The 17,919-nt window shown below is 40.1% G+C and overlaps 1 protein-coding gene across 9 annotated transcripts in view; it reads left to right on the top strand.

Annotated features, from left to right (window-relative positions):
• Window positions 1–17,919, top strand: part of dysf (dysferlin, limb girdle muscular dystrophy 2B (autosomal recessive)) — a 110,565-nt gene that overhangs the window by 39,094 nt on the left and 53,552 nt on the right. For 8 of the 9 annotated variants that reach the window (XM_017709933.1, XM_037546330.1, XM_017709930.2 and 5 more), the window contains 5 exons: window positions 417–522; window positions 1,230–1,372; window positions 7,066–7,239; window positions 11,845–11,932; window positions 12,015–12,092. In XM_017709933.1, the coding sequence (XP_017565422.1) occupies window positions 417–522; window positions 1,230–1,372; window positions 7,066–7,239; window positions 11,845–11,932; window positions 12,015–12,092 (589 nt within the window). The remainder of the gene's footprint in view (window positions 1–416; window positions 523–1,229; window positions 1,373–7,065; window positions 7,240–11,844; window positions 11,933–12,014; window positions 12,093–17,919) is intronic. The other variant, XM_037546329.1, reaches the window with a different exon arrangement.

Here is a 17,919-nt window from a genome sequence, read left to right as displayed (position 1 = left end):
CTTGTCTGTTCAACCCAACTTTGTTTTCAAGCATGTCCATTAAGATATCATGGCTTACTGAACTGAAATCCAGCAGTACCAGCAGGGAGACTTCTTCACAATCTGAGGCAACCAGTAAATCATTAACTTCCCTAGCCAACACTGCTGTTTTTGAAAGCCAAACTTAAATAATTCATACAACTTGCTTAAAAAGAAGCACAGCTTTTGAGCAGCAATTTTCTCTGAACTTACATTGAAAAGGAGTTGTTTATATACTATATAGAATATGATTTGTTTCTATATTCTCATATTCATTGTTGACTGGGTGGTAATGCATGATTTTCAAAACTGAAATCATAGAAACCGTTTTACCTTGAAGTACATAAGACATAAGTAGAAATAATCTTGCTGTTCTCTATTTGTTCACTGGGGAGCAGAATGGAGAGAAAGCTGTGCCCAAAGATGATATCGAGTGCCCTCCAGGCTGGGTGTGGGAAGACCCTGAATGGAGTGAAGACCTAAAACGGGCAGTGGATGATCAAGGTATGGAAACCTTTTCAGGAGCTGTGCTGTGCTAACTAGTACAAATGTTGTCTTTAGGATTTTGCTGTACTGATGATGTGTACATTCTGGCCCAATCCCATTTCAGCCCTTGCCCCTACCACTTAGCCCTTAGCCCTCTGTTTTGTGCGTGAACATCTAGGGTTAGGGTGTCCCGATTTTTGTTGAGATGGACGGGTAGGGCGAAGTGTTAGGGCTCCATGGCCCTCCAAACAGAGGTTTTTCAGAGGCTTGCTCCAAACAGTGGGTTATGAGGGAAAAAAAGAAAAACCGGCAAGATGGCTGCATGAGCGAGAAAAGAAACCCATAAATGTGAGCATTTTCTCCATTAAAAAATTGCAATAACTATCATATTATCTTTGTTTAATGTCGTTTCAGTGTATTATGGTTGTTTTCTTCATAACAAGCAAAACAAATTGCTAATAGCATGCTAATGATAATGAATTGATGTATTGTTTTTAATTTGGGGGTTGTCCCATTTCGTAGGGCAAGATTTCCACCACTACCCATTGTAACTCCGTTCCAAAGGGTTAGGGTGACACTTGAAAACAAGGGGTGGGGTAAAAAGAAGGAATGGGATTGGGCCTGTATCTTGGTACACTATTGCTTGGTGGATGGTAGTACAGTATGGTTGCCCAGTCCAGAAGCAAAAAAAAGGCTTTCTTTAATTGTTTTCCCATAATCCTCAGGGTGGGAGTATGGCTTAACCATTCCTCCTGACCGTCGGCCTAAGTCCTGGGTGCCAGCTGAGAAAATGTACCACACCAATCGCAGACGCCGCTGGATCCGCCTGCGCCGCAGAGACCTGAAGAAAATGGAAGCACTCAGAAAGGTACCACTGTGCTACTGCTCTCTTATTGGCCAAATCCAGGTCATATGGTTTCCATCAGTGCAATAAATTTCAGCACTTGCCAGACTCTTGTATTGGGAAACAGATAAAAAAAAATAATAGTTCAAAAAAACGCACATGCCACTCTTTCCTGTCTGTTTGCTCCTTGCTGCTGACTGAGTTGAAGGGCATTCTGGGAAATGTCAGTGTGGTGGGACAGCAAGAGGAGCTCTGCAGAGTATCTGGCAGATGGAAGGGGGGTTCTGGTGGGGGGTAGATGGAGGCTGAGAGGACACTTAATCAATCACGCCATCTGACACTAATCTGAAATCAATCCCATGTCTCTAATCCATGCGCCTTATTCTGCCTTGGCAAGAAATCCACAGCTCATCCACATTTAGGGTCCGACCGCAAATATGCCTAATGTTCATCATCTGTGTGTGTGTTGTGCGTGTGAAGGAGAAAGAGAACGATTCCGTTGTTGAAGGTCTGTGTGTGTGTGTGTGTGTGTGTGTGTGTGTGTGTGTGTGTGTGTGTGTGTGTGTGAGAGAGCTTAAAAACCCATAGACGTAATGGCTAAAGCACACTTGTATTAATAATGATGTATTGTTGAGATTAACTCACTGTTTTCAATGATAGATGAGGCAGCGGGGCTGAGGGATAAAAAGGGTACACTGTAGAACACTTTAGGATTAGACAGAGAGAGAGAGGAAGAGAGACATAGGGAGAGGGAGTGAGAAAAAGAGAAACAGTAGAGAGAGCAAGGAAAAGAGAGTGAGAGAGGGGAAGGATGGAGAGAGATGGAGAGACAAAGAAACAAAGAGACAAAGAAAGAAGTAGGGAGGTACAGAAAGTGGGAGAGAGAGGGGATAGAAAGATAATGATACAGAGAAAGAGTGAGGGGAGAACAAGGTACAGTGAGAAGGAAGGAGAGTTAGAAAGAAAAAGAAAGAAAGAAAGAGGGAGGTACAGAGAGTGAGAGACAGGGTAGATAGATGAGAGAGAAACAGACAAAAATAGAGAGTGAGAGGAGAATGCAAGGAAGAGAGAGAGGAGAGAAGGGAGAGGAGGAAAGGAAGGAGAGAAAGAAGAGATGTAGATTTATATATATATATATATATAAACTCACTCATCCATGTCTCTATGGACCTTGCTTTGTGCACGGGTGTGCAGTCATGTTGGAACAGGATGTGGCCGTCCCCAAACTGTTCCCACAAAGTTGGGAGCATGAAATTGCATGAAAAAAAGAGTTCCTTTCACTGGAACTAAGGGGCCGAGCCCAACTCCTGAAAAACAACCCCCCTCCACCAAACTTTACACTTGGCGCAATGCAGTCAGACAAGTACCGTTCTTCTGGCAACTAGCAAACCCAGAGTCATCCATCGGAATGCCAGACGGAGAAGCGTGATTCATCACTCCAGAGAACACGTCTCCACTGCTCTAGAGTCCAGTGGAGGCACTTTACACCACTGCATTCAACGCTTTGCATTGCGTTTTGTGATGTAAGGCTTGGAAGCAGCTGCTCGCCTATGGAAACCTATTCCATGAAGGTCTCTATGCTGTTCTTGAGCTAATCTGAAGGCCACATGAATTTGGAGGTCTGTACTGACAGACTGCAGAAATATAGTACACTATGTGCCTCAGCATCCGCTGACCCCGCTCTCATTTTACGTGGCCTGCCACTTCGTTGCTGACTTACTATCGTTCCCAGTTGCTTCCACTTTGTTATAATACCACTGACAGTTGACTGTGCAATATTTAGCAGCGAGGAAATTTCCCTACTTGTTGCACACATGCCATCCTATCACGGTACCACGCTGGAATTCACTGAGCTCCTAAAAGCGACCCATTCTTTTGCAAATGTTTGTAGAAGCAGTCTGCATGCCTAGGTGCTTGATTTTATAAACCTGTGACCATAGAAGTGATTGGAACACAGGAATTCAATTATTTTGATGGGTGAGTGAATACTTTTGGAAATATAGTGTGTATATAGGTATGTGTTTTATATATATATATATAAAAGGGGTGGGGGGAAAATCAATTCTTAGATGCATCATGATGTAAACGTGGACGATTCTGAATCGATTAAAATTGATTTTCTAAATTTTAATGAATGGAAAAATAATTAATTAATTTTAGTTGATGGAACGCAAAAGGCAGAACTTTGCAAAGTGCAGAAATGCAGTGCCCGGACAGTCTGTGGCATGTACACTGCATTAAAACCTAGTGCAGGGGTTGCAACCCAAATGTAAATAAGAGTCATTTTGTCTTTTCAACAAAAATAAAAAATTTTGATTTTACCATCTTTGCTGCACACGTGTCTTAGTACGTGCTAATGTCCGAGTACAGGCTAAAAATATAATACAAACAAAAATGCAGACTTACTTTGCTCTTCGTTTGGGCTGTAGCTCAGCTGTAGCCGCTTTTCTTGCATCGCCAGCTGGAAACGTTTCGACAATAGTAGGACAGTTTCTTGTAAAATATCTCTTAATGTTCTACCTTTTATGAGGCTGAAGTTGCTTTGCATTCTCCAGCTTCTCATTCAAATTTTCCTGTTCCACCTTAAGCAGAGTCTGAGGCAGCAGAATGTAACTGCTGCACCGTTTAAGGTGGAAAAGGTGAATTCAAACAGCAAGATTTCAAGATTCAGCTTCACGTTTTTTGGTGTTTAACAGTTTCTCGTTGCAGATTAAACATATCACCCGTTTTCCATCCGGTTGTACTTGCTGCCAATTAGAGGACCACTGAGTAAGCGATGTCAAAAACTTCCACCCAACTCGGAAAGGATGAAGCGAATTGCAAACTATATCATAACTTTTATCGCTAAGGATTTGTGCCCATTCTCATTGCTGCGAACGAGAGCTTCCGCGCTTCATTGCACACTTCGGAGCAGAGATACAGCGTCCCGTCTCAAAGATATTTTACTGACACAGCGACTCCCCACGCTCTCTACTACAACACCACGTCCTAAATTATGAAATCACTAAAGAAAATCCGTAGAATAGGTGTAATCTGCTGCAACATCCACTGCCACAGGATCTTATTTCACCGTAACTGTGCATTTTATCACAGAAGAGTGGCAGCCAGCATCTCATGTGCTCCAAACAAGCGCAGTAAATGAGAGCCGTATACATGTATGTTTGTGTATATATGTATGTGTGTGTGTGTGTGTGTGTGTGTGTGTATATATGTATGTGTGTGTGTGTGTGTGTGTGTGTGTATATGTATGTGTGTGTGTGTGTGTGTGTGTGTGTGTGTGTGCGTGTGTGTATATGTATGTGTGTGTGTATATGTATGTGTGTGTGTATATGTATGTGTGTGTGTGTGTGTGTGTGTGTGTGCGTGTGTGTGTATACAGTACTGTGCGAAATTCGTAGGCACCCAAGACAGATTTTCAAAATCTATTTATTTATTTAACTGTATATACATAAATAATAAATAGTGATTTTATGGATGTTAGTGTGCTTGTTTAACCATTTTCAAACCTCTCCTTGAGGAAGCCCAGTATTATATGTAGTTAAAAAGCAACTCCTGGTTTGACCAATCAGTGCTGCAGTAAATTGTGCTCATGATGTAATTGATGATATTAAGAAGTCTCTGTGGTGGCTGTGAAGGTGACATGGAAAAATATGGACCCAAGAAATTCTTGTTATTTTTTATTATTTTTATGTTTATTTGAATTATGAATATGACTTTATTCTAATGTATATTGTGATAAACTCACTTCTGAGGTAGATTGTTTCGCACAGTACTGTATATATAGTGTGTCTCACAAAAGTGAGTACACCCCTCACATTTCCGCAAATATTTTATTACATCTTTTCATGGGACAACACTATAGAAATGAAACTTGGATACTTAAAGTAGTCAGTGTACAGCTTGTACAGCAGTATAAATGTACTGTCCTCTGAAAATAACTCAACACACAGCCATTAATGTCTAAACAGCTGGCAAGTCCACCTCACAGTGAACATGTCCAATTTGTGCTCAAAGTGTCAATATTTTGTGTGACCACCATTATTATCTAGCACTGCCTTAACGCTGGAATTCACCAGAGCTGCACAGGTTGCTACTGGAATCCTCTTCCACTCCACCACAATGACATCACAGAGCTGGTGGATGTTATTCACCTTGCGCTCCTTCTCCTTCTGCTTGAGGATGCTCCACAGGCTCTGGAGACATACTTGGCCAGTCCATCACCTTTACCTTCAGCAAGGCAGTTGAGGTGTTTTTGGGATCATTATTATGTTGGAAAACTGCCATGAGAGGGGGTCGTGCTCTGCTTCAGAATGTCACAGTACATGTTGGAATTCATGTTTCCCTCAATGAACTGCAGCTCCCCAGTGCCGGCAGCACTCATGCAGCTCCAGACCATGATGCTACCACCACTATGCTTGACTGTAGGCAAGAGACAGTTGTCTTGGTACTTCTCACCAGGGCGCCACCACACATGCTGGGCACCATCTGAGCCAAACAACTTTATCTTGGTCTCATCAGACCACAGGACACGGTTCCAGTAATTCATGTTCTTGGACTGCTTGTCTTCAGCAAACTATTTGCAGGCTTTCTTGTGCGTCAACTTCAGAAGAGGCTTCCTTCTGAGACGACGGCCATGCAGACCGAGTTGATGCATTGTGCGGCGTATGGTCTGAGCACTGACAGGCTGATCTCCCTGTTCTTCAACCTCTGCAGTAATGCTGGCATCTGTTTTTTGAAGCCAGCCTCAGGTTATGACACTGAACACGTGGACACCACTTCTTTGGTCGACACTGGCAAGGTCTGTTCAGAGTGTAGCCTGTCCTAGAAAACCAGTGTATGACCTTGGCCACCATGCTATAGCTCAGTTTCAGAGTGTTAGTAATCTTCTTATAGCCTAGGCCGTCTTTGTGGAGAGCAACAATTCTATTTCTCACATCCTCAGAGAGTTCTTTGCCATGAGGTGCCATGTTGAATATTCAGTGGCCAGTATGAGAGAATTGTACCCAAAACACCAAATTTAACAGCCCTGCTCCCCATTCACACCTGGAAGCTTGTAACTCTAACAAGTCACATGACACCAGGGAGGGACAGTGAAACAATTGAGCACAATTTGGACATGTTCACTGTGAGGTGTACTCACTTGTGTTGCCAGCTATTTAGACATTAGTGGCTGTGTGTTATTTTCACAGGACACATATATATATATATATATATATATATATATATATATATATATATATATGTGTGTGTGTGTATATATATATGTATATATATATATATATATATATATATATATATATATATATATACACACACACACAAAGGAGACAGAGAAAGATGGGAAGAGAAAGAAATAAAGAAAGCACTTTGTATCATTTTAGCATTTCATAACTAATTGTGTTCCTTTTTAAAATGTTAATTATTTTAACTTCATTATCTTCATTCATGTTTTTAATTTATTTTCACTTGTTTATCCAATTTTAACAATAATTTTCTATAATGTTACTTGAACTACTTTCTGTATGAAAATGTGCTGTATAAATAAACCTGCCTTGCCTAGAGAGAAAAAATAGAGAGTACTCTTTATTCTTTACATTACTTAACCTCTCCTCATGGTGGTGCTGTAGGAACACAGTTTAGAAGAATTTCTTTAATCACAGTGCTGTTAGTCTAATGCTCCTCATTGTGTGTGTGTGTGTGTGTGTGTTCTCCAACAGCAGCGTCCAGATGAGTCGGAGCGTGAGGGCTGGGAGTATGCCTCTCTGTTTGGCTGGAAGTTCCACCTTAAGCAGAGGAAGACGGACTCGTTCCGCCGCCGCCGCTGGCGCCGCCGCATGGAGCCTCTGGAGAAGACTGGACCAGCGGCCATCTTTGCCCTGGAGTGCTCGCTGGTAATGAGGGTTAACAGTATGAAATTTACAAGGCTGGAAGTGGAATGAAGCAAGTCTGGCAAACTGTAATTAGAAGAGAGAAAAGGAAGAACGTCGACTTTAATGGGGAGACAGTGAGAATGGATACTGTCTCACTGGCAGGGTACTATTTGGCCGAGGTCAAGCAATACACTCTTTTAAAAAAAAAAAAAAAATTTAAAAAAAAGTTCCTGGCTCAGATGTATGGTTCTAGGGAAAACTTTATTTGCTCAGAATTGTTATATATTATGTGGAGGTTCTTTTAACTTGAGACTTGCACAACTCAATTACAAAGTTCTTTTAAAGCAATTGTTCAGAGAGACAATCTTGACACAATTTTCCACTTACTCTGAACTGCAAAAAAAATGGTATATTAATGGTACAGGTGAAGTTATCTTAAATCTAAGTGTCAAATGTTTCTCCTTTTGAAATAGTTCTAGAAGGTTGTCTAGAAAGAAGTTAAATAATAGGTATATAAACTTACAACTATCTAAAATGAGAAATATTAGATATATCAACTAGGTTTGAGATAGTTGTACTCACTAGTCATCTGTACCATTTTTCACAGATTTATTCCTTCAGCCAAGACATATTTGGTTTCAAAATTTTGCTTCTTTAGTTTAATGCTGGAGCTAAAAAACACTGGAAGTCAATGGTCACTCAAATATTTTCTATAAATACATCCCCCAAACCTCTCTCCAACAGCATCCAGCCCTTCACAAAGGTCTCACTGACTTGTCAGTGTGGTTTGCCATACTCTGTTGCATCCATATGCATAGATGACAACACCGTCATTTAAGGTGTCTGCCTGCAGTGTTCAGCTACACAGTGACGTTTTGTTCATTTTTGTAGCTTACAGTAAGTCATACTGTGTACTAAACCACATCAACCACAAGTCTGGGTGACTTGACTTCTACTGTTTGTTAGCAAAACTAACCTGATAGCTTTAAAATAAAGAAACCAAATTTGACTGCCAAACATGTCCTGGCTGATCGACTACATCTAGGGTGAGTGGAACATTTAGTACTTCTGATCTTTTGTCAAACATTCATTCTTAAGAGAACCAAAAGTGTTGCTTCTACAAGTGTGGCAGAAACAACAAATGATCTGTGTACGTGTGAGAAAAGGAATAATGTTCGGTAGCTGTGGTGGATGCCCTTACTTAGAACCATGGAAAGCAGGAGAGTTAAGGGCGGGGCCCAGTTTGGAGAGGGAGATGGTGAAAATGGGCGTGAAGGGCCTTGAGCTTGGATGGACTTGAGGCGCTGAATGTGACTGGGCAACCAGAGCGGAATCAGCCTGGTGAAATAAGGGCACCTTGGGAAACCAATTACCACAGAAATAAAGACAGATCTGTGTGTGTCACTGAAAATGTGTGCACACAGTAAAAGTACAGTGTGTTCACTCACGCTTGGTCTCTGGTCTACAGGGTCCATTGTCTCTGATCCGTTTCAGGCTGCTCAGGCTTGGGCTGTGATGTGGGCTTGGCTGGAACAGGGTTTGAGGAGGTTCTGGATAGGGTCTGGTCTGTTGAGTGAAAGTCCGTGTTAGTGCTATCAGTTCTGGAATGGGGATCCCCTGGCTGTCTTGGAGTTGGTGTGTAGAGAAACCCCTGCAGAATGCTCTAATGACTACTACTCAGCAGAGTGCTGTTCTCAAACTGTGTTGATATCAACACTTGCAATATTGATATTAATTTAAAACAGCTGATTGAAAAACTTTGCTGATATTTTTACATATCTAGCCAATCCCTCCACCCATTAGGGGTTTTGAGGTCTTACTCTGTTGAGTTTTTGTATGATTTTAGGATAGATTTTTTTGATTATGATTAACTTGGCCGGGCACTTAAGCTTCAGCAAGCTGCTGGCTCCTGAAGCCCGTGTTCTATTTAGCCCACAAGCACACCCTGCTGTGTTGGCACCAGCTGATGTAGGGCACAGGCTAGTGGTTAAGCAGTGGTTTAGAGCTGGGTGAGCTGGTTCCTCGCTGTGGTACTAATTTGTTTCCTTTATTATGTGTTTGCATTTTACCCAGTTTAGTCATCCTTCCCTGTACCTCACAACAGTGCCACCACTGTTGTAAGGCAAAAGGCTGCACATGCTTTTTCTGAGGTGTTGGATCTGTTGACATAGAAGCCTTTAGGCTCTTTGATATGTAATATCCATAAGGCTTAAATCTCACAAACTGCTCTGCTTCCAGCTACACTCTAGTACTGATAGTGGACTTTCTGACCACTTTATTGATCTCCCAAGGCGTGGCTCATGGAACATATTTATGATTGGTGGGGCCATACATCAGCACTACCAAACACACAGCAACAACAGTGTTTATTTGAGCAGGTCATTGGCATGGCCGTAAGGTGTGATGGGTCCTTCAGTGCCGGTTGTCACAGATACCTCTTCGACTTGGTTGGATTAGAAGAAATCAGTCATTGTTACTTTGTTTTGTTTTGAACCCACTGTTTTCTAGAGTACTGTAGAAGTCAGAGGCCACCCTTTTATTTATTTGATATCCAGTCAAAGCAGCCATTCGGTACAAGTTAATCATTTTTCAGTGTCAGAAAATAAGGCAGGAAATATATATTTAACAGAAAATTAAAGTCCTCCAACATCAAGTAAAATATTAAATCAACTTTATCTCTTATGCCCTTCCAGTCTTTAAACCAACAAGTTAGAGCTGTGTCCTCCCAATAAGCTCTGTTCTTAAAAGTGTCACTGACATGTTCCCCTTTAAACAGACACTAACCTTCACACTAGCAACTACCTAAACTTACATTAGCTGCCTTGCAAATGTCTTTCTCATTTGCCCCTAAAATGGCTAAAAGAGACCATTCTGTCTCCATCAGATACACAGCACTTAAAGATTTTGTCTTTGAGAGAGAGAGGAGAAAATCAAGCTCCACTCTTTCTTCAGATCTAAAAACAAAATCCACAGTCCATCTAATACTATGAGTCTATAAGGATGTGTAGCTGTCAAGAAGCCCTTACTGAGAAAAAAAAACAAAAAACTTTGTACTGGAACACCCAAACTAGAAATCTGAGATGTTAATAAAGGATTTATTAATCAATAGATCTCAATTTGCAGTTGGGTGAACTTGAGAAGCAGTAACCAACTTCTAAGACAGAACTTTGGAGGTGTGAAAAAATACCCCTGCTGGGTTCTGAGAAAAGATTAGAAGCTGTAATAAAGGCAAAGAGGCTTTATTGTGATTTGCTGTTAAATGTTTCCTGCATTCTGATGCTGAAAAACGGCATAGCTTGCCCTTAACTGCCATTTTGACTGGAAATTGAATAAATAAAAGCATGGTCTACTAACCATGTGCGTGTGAGGCACAGGGCCACAGTGAAATAGTGGAGCCATCAACAGTCTGGAGACAAAGAGAAAATCTAAATTCAGTATAAAGAGGCCAAACATTCTACAATTCTACTTCAGCAAAAACTGGAACTGTACAAACAATAACACAAACTGTGTGCATATTGCAGCCACATCATGGCACATTTTGCGGTGTGCATTCTCATCTATGTACATTTGATCTTGAGAGGTCAAGTAGTGTAATTTTGATGGTAAATATTTTTTTGGCTTTCAGCACATTACAACACTTACGCCCTTGTCTAGTTGCTATGACCTATTGTCACCAGAATCCTCCACAACAACATGCTTTTGAGACACTAACACAAATGTATGCTTTAAAAAGCAAAGATTACTTCAAACTGTTTGTGAGGTGGTTTGACTTTTTGTACCGGCTGACGGTTGTTGCTCTGACTTTAGGAAATCGAGCAGAATATGTTATCAGCGAGACCCTCCCCTAAATGCATGTACATGAGGGAGAAAAGTGCTTTTTGAGTTTTTCCATACTCGCGGCCAATAAACTTTAAAAGTCAAATTTTTTCTCCCAAAGGCTCCCAAAATCCTCTGATCGTTTTCCACTGCTTGCCGAGAGTGGCCAGATTGTTTGAGTGTGGATCAGTGAAGAAGTAAATCAATGAATTTTAAAGAAGCAGAACTCATGTAATGTTTTTTTTTTTAAATTTATTAATTACTGGCAGCCCGGTAATTACAGGTGCATACAAGTAGACCCAGTAGGCCTGTAAGTTTCGCTGAGCATCTCTGTTTTTATGCAGTAAATTGAGTTTATGAGATAATAAATTAGTGGCAAAAATGCACGTGTGGAATAGATATTAATGTTACTCGCATATTTTCCCCAAACAAGGCAATGGGAAATGCAAGTCTGTAGAGACTCAGATGACTCAGCGCTTTTCCTTTGAATAAGAATATGATGTTTTGCTTTTTTATGTTCAGGAATTTTTGGACGCATCAAGTGAAACTCCAGCATCATAAGTTGGTGATGCACAGATGTTCAGTGCCAGTGGTTTGTGGTGCTGCGGAGTTGCCCGCGGTACTCGGATCATTAACACATTCTCCATTTTCACTCTTGGTTGGAATTTTTAGATATATGATCCAGCATCATAACTCTTTGTCTTGCTCAACAGCCAAGATATGCAACTCTTATTTACATTCGGAGGACACAGTAACTGCTTATTTGGCTCTGTGTTTCAGTGAGATGTTTTTTTGTCTGTCAATCAACAGGGCAGTGTAATCGATGACAAAAATGATGACAAGTCGGTTACAACAACCTTTGGCGTCAACCGGCCCACTATCTCCTGCTTTTTTGATAGTAAGTCAGTTTTTCTACGAGCATTCAAGGACAGCATGTGGTCTGTGTAAAGAAGTGACTGTTGAATTTGCCTGTGTTTCAGGTGGTACACGCTATCATTTGCGCTGCTACCTGTATCAGGCCAGAGACCTCCTAGCCATGGATAAAGACAGTTTCTCAGGTGGGTCAGAAGCCTGTTAAATGATGTGATCATGTTAATTATGTATGAATAAAGCAATTGGCCATTAGAGACCATGTCTTACACTTATGTGGTCCATTGTTTTGCACTGGAATGTCAAACAAGCTCATATAGCTGTGATGGTCAGCTGTTCATCATTTTAGCCATTTAGGGAATTTTGCCAAAATTCTCTTCTTTTGATATAAACTAGCTTGCATTAGTATTAACTTCACCAGTCACACAGCTCATGTGGCTTGACCCATCCACACGTCTTAAACAAAGTTGCTTTTTTCACAGCTCGTCTCTTTTTGAGTTAAAGAAACGTTGTGCTAATGGCCAAATGATAGCTACCATAGTTAGCATCACTGACCTTTCAGGCTAGTTCTTAACCATTTGCCTGTGATGAACAGGATGCAGATGTGACAGTGTGGTCAGGGATGCATATGACAAATAACATTTGTAGCACTAAAGCATCTCAGTGCTTACTCGATAGCAATAAACAACTACCTTAATCAGCTGCATCATAACAGTGAAGACCAAGCAGCTGTATTGCTTATTTTTCTATCTCCTTTCTCATTTGTTTAGTAGCTGTGTAACAAATTCATGTAATCTAAAGTTTTGTGACAGCCCGACTTCAGTGAATAGCGGACTGGGAGTGTTGGATTGAAGGCTGTCGATCCTGCATACTCATTAAAATATCAGGACCGTGCTCAGATAGCTCTCATATTGATCTGATCAGCAGTTTTTAAGCAGTTTTTTGTTATACTTTTGTATTTTACATTCAAACTTCACCAAATGTTTAATATAATGCTAAATTTTAGAATCATACTAACATTTTTAATATTCATATTTTTTTTTCCCTGGGAATTTAATGCAGAATCCAGTTAATGTGTGTGGTCATGACTGTGCTTATCAAGTGCTTTGTGGTGGCTGTAAGCAAAGCTCTGACAAAGGGTTTTAAATTTTTGAATATAAAATAATATATTAATAATACAAATTAATAATATAAATTCTCAAACATATCAATCCTCAATAGAGCTCTTAGTTTTGAAGCAGGTGTGCTTTCCCCTGTCCTTCACTACCAAGCCTTTCTTGTACACGTCTGCCGCTCATTGTAAGCAGCTGTCTTTGTTTGTCAAACACAGTATGTGTAAGCTGTGCCACACCCTGGCCTTGACCTTTTAACCCTTATTTAAACAGTCATTTTTGTGGTTTGCAGGGTGGCCTAATGCTACTTTCCTAATGTCAGGCACATTAGCATGACTCCAAAGCTTGCTCTAGACTTCCAGACATCAGCAAAACCTTACCTTAGATGTCTACCACTGTACCATACCACATAAAGAACCTCATGCTAGGTTCTGATGCCATTTTGCCAAGCTAATGCACGCTAAGGTCCGTATTTCCTCACCATACATGCTCATGTGGGCACAGTAGATTGGGGTCCATGGGTAGACCTAATATGATGCACATTGAGAGCGGTACATAATAGCGGCAGAATAATATTTTTATGAATCCGCTGTGTAAAAACAGTCAGCTTTGCTCAGTGTACCATAAAGGTTTTATAAATCACAAAATCATGAAAACGAAGTCTTTTGAAACTTAATGGTCACATAACCATGGCTGATTTTACATCAGAGAGGTTAAAATACGATGCTTGGCAAAGAATGAGATTAAGAAGTTTTGGTTGAGCTTAGCACAGTGGAGTGACGAAAAGCAGTAGATTTGCAGCTGAGGGCACAAGACAAGACATTGTGGTTGTGAGTCGAATGTTTCACTTGCATACTTAGTTAGCGTCTAGGTGAATTTGGAAATCTGCAATTCAGTTAGAAAACACAACGAGGCTTGTCCTTTAGTTTCAGTCTGAGGTGCATCTGATTAATAGTCTCATACAATGGAAATGACATTTCACCCTTAGAAGCTGGTGCTATTTGAATGATTTCTTACTCGTTGCTAATTGAAATAGTTATTACACTGACATATATTTGCTGTGAATGTCAGTTCAGCTGCCAGTGCTTCCTATAAAGGTTTCATTTAAAACAATTGCTTTATTTTCCATTTGTAGAGATTTTTGGGATAGATTATTTTAGAGGAGGTTACTGTAAATAATACAGTAAAGTGTTAACAAGGAACATCAGCTTCCAGACTTCATTGAACATATAAATGTATTCATTGAACATAATGTGAAAAAAAACACTGTTATTGTAAATTGTATTGTAAAATTAATTACTTTTACAGTGTCATGACAATATAAACAAATAATTATGTAATTCCTTGTGTAACAAATTGTGCAGTTGTGTAATTAAGCAGTATAGCAAAACATCAGTAATAACCTGAAGTTTTAAACATTTCTGTTCATCATGTAGGTAGAAGCTTCTGTTCAGAGGTCATGTGATTATGGTTTAATGAAGATGGCTAGTGACAGGGTTGCTATGCAAACGTTTCGTTGGAGTAGCTTTGCGGTTTGGCCTGTTGTATCTTGTAGCCGTGGAAACAAAAACCCAAACAAGTGCAGCTAAAGCAAGTCTTCTCTTCTGTGCCAGTATGTGTTTGCAGACACTAGGATTACCCACATACTATGACATATATTTCTGCCTTGGTGAAGGGGGATTTGGCACATGCAGTGTGGTTAGCTCACTAGATACAGGCGTTGATATAAACACTCTAACTGTGCTTATCAGGTGGAAAGTTCTAGTCGGCTGTGCACGAATGAGTCTCCAGATGCTGTGGCTAAGCGTAAGGGCTACTGTTTCACTGTAATCATTTAGTCTGTGTGCTGAATGATGACTTTTTAGCTTCTAAGAACACTTTCATATTTTGTTTTTGTGACTACTAAGAGAAGAGAGGTTGCTCAAGGCACTAAGAAAAGTAATATTTCTTGTGATTTGCCGATAATGAATACTTGGATGGCTGGTCTATGGATTATTGCTGCACGTGAAAGATCTGCAAGGCACAGTGGACTTTTAATAAAATTGCAGTCAAGTCTTGCATGATCATATTCAAAACCCTCAGAAGTTGCACTCACTTTGGTAGCTGACCACAACAAAAATTATTATATAATTTGATATAAATTATCTCACTTGTAGTAAGTGGAGAAATACTTGTAAGTAGAAGATACTTTATGATTTCCATTTAATGTAAAGTCGTCGTATTTGCAGTCTTGTTTTGTGGAAGCATTATTTTTGCCATATTTTTGTCCTTCCTTAACATAAACAGAAAGAAGCAGTGCAGACTCAAACCTCTCACAACAAAATGTAGATTGAATGTAAAAAGCCATTCAGTGCACACGTCACTAACTAGTCATGTAATCATGTAATTTCATTTGAGTGTTATAGCAAAGTGACAAAAGCAGCTTGTACTTCTAAGGGTTAAAGTACTTGGGAAGCAGAAATTCATCACCCAGAGGCCCATATGGCACTGTGTATCCAGCCTAATTAAAGCACAGACATTTTTACACATGGCCAGTGGTTACGACCCATTACAGATGTCCAGCATAAATATTCTTTGCCTGGAAAAACCACAGTGGCTAAAGTGAATTGAAAACTGGGTGAAAATGACTTGTGTGTATGGAGGAGTATGTTGTTTTTGTTTTTTTTTTGTATTTGACGAAATAATGGAAACAGACTTCGACAGCGGGTCCTGCGTTTGAGGCGTAATTTCAAGCCCACAGACCCAGATGAAAAAACATGGCAGATCCTTTCAAAAATATGAGCCCAATATAAATCAGCAGGTCCTGCGCTCTGATTACAAATCTCTGAATGGTTTTGGGGTCACATTGCCGATTCGTAGAAGCTGCTGTTGCTCTTTTTCAGGATTGTGGGGAAAAGGCATAAATCAGGGGCAGACTGGAATCACTTGTCCTGAGCAGCTGAGAGGGAGCTGGATAAAGGAAGATGATGGATAGAGCACAACATTTCTTAGGGAGCCAGAATTCAAACCCCATCAGCAGCTCAGCCAATGGTGAAGGATTACAGCAACTGGCCAGAGACTGTGTCCTAGTGTCCTAGGCAACTTAGCACTGCAAATTCAGCGGTTAGCATGTTGCATACAGTTATACTGACAACACTTAACAATTCAAAGTCAAGATAGATCAAAGAATCAGAACTTGATAGTAGAGTTGCTCAGTTGGTGATATCTCCTCTTCAAGTCAAGTCAAGAGGCTTTTATTGTCATTCCATCTATGTACAAGTGCACAGTGGAGTGAAATTACGTTCCTCCAGGAACAACACGGTGCAACAAGGAACATAAAGTGCAAAGTGTGAATGTGCAGACAGTGTGCAAACAAAAAAAATAGGCTAGAAACAATATAATAAATACAATAAATTAAACAGACATTAGACACAGTAAACAGACAGGACAGTGCAGCACCGACAGAGCACTCATTTCTGGACATGAGGTAGTGGAATAAGGTGCAGAGATATTTAACATGCTGTGATCTGTGAGCCACACAATCAGATGACAGACATAAACACAGCAGTTACTGAGGTAGAAAAAACGTGAGTAAAACAGTGAAAACACAGTGTAGCAGCAATGTTACAGATAGTGCAAGTAGAGCATCAAAAGAGGTGTGTGTGTGTGTGTGGAGTATATAGGGGGGTTAGCTCAGCCTTTGTGAGTTTAAGAACCTGATTGCTTGAGGAATAAAGCTGTTGCAGAGTCTGGCAGTGGTGGCACGGATGCTCCGGTACCTTGAAAAAAGTCTGTGTGAAGAATGGATGGGGTCTTCCACAATGCTAGTGGCTTTTTTCTTGAATATCAGGTGCAGTATCAGCAATGACATGAGGATGTACTACCCTACCCACAATAACTCATACACTGTATAATCAATAAAGATTCCACAAGAGGACATTAGAACCACCATGCAAGTTATAGATTAGAGCAATAAGTATGCAGAGACTGTACATTACAGCGATTTTGCCATGATTAAGGGGCATTGTTAGGCACAAAGTGAAGTAGAGCAAAATACAACATAATAAAATACAATGTGTGCAGCCATATTATGTATACATGTGTCAAATGTTTTCCAGTGGCTTTGATGTGGCTTAAATCTATCAGATTGTAGTAGCAGATTTCACCACACTTTAGTAGTAAAGATTGTATGCGACTAATAATTTGTGTTGAAGAGTGCAAATACAGAAGTGATTCAGTGTAATATGGCTGCACCTATCCAGGCACACAATTTCTAAGCCGCTCCTCCTTCTCCGGGTGCACCTATCCAGTATTTGCATAAAAATAATATCTTAAATAAAAAAAGCACAGCGCTTGTATTTCATGTTAATAATTGGCTAAAAATTCTTATCATTATCATATTCATTTTCTTTTTTGTGTGCCTGAATACATTCAATTTATTTATCTTTTTTATAATTTATAATATAATTTTATAATTTTATAATATAAATGAGAAACAAAACACAATTATTCTCAAATTAAGTTGCATAAAGTACTAAGCTGGGCGATCCAGCCCAATCTGGCAAGACTAAGCAGGATGCTGCCATTGTTTGAACATGTCAGTGATGAGTGGTGCAGAAGTGCAAAGACAAGCTTTTGGTTAAATTGGTCAATTCATGGCTAGAGATGTGAACATGTTTCAGATTCTGCAAAGCTTCTGTGCTATATAAAGCATTTTAGAGCACATGCTACATTCAGATGTATTGATCTTCATACCAGGTGCCACTAAGTTTCGTACTGCTGTGGACAGCACTTGCTTATTTATTCTCTTGCCTTGGAGCAGGCTAGGTAGTTAGCAATGCAGAGCAATGGGAAACTTGGATTTAATTGGACTATAAGAATGACAATTTCACCTTCAATTAGAGCTCTAAAATCCATATTAAGC

This window comes from Pygocentrus nattereri, chromosome 2, assembly GCF_015220715.1.
Source record: "Pygocentrus nattereri isolate fPygNat1 chromosome 2, fPygNat1.pri, whole genome shotgun sequence".
NCBI classification, from domain to species: domain Eukaryota; kingdom Metazoa; phylum Chordata; class Actinopteri; order Characiformes; family Serrasalmidae; genus Pygocentrus; species Pygocentrus nattereri.
This window is presented reverse-complemented; position numbering and strand designations above follow the sequence as displayed.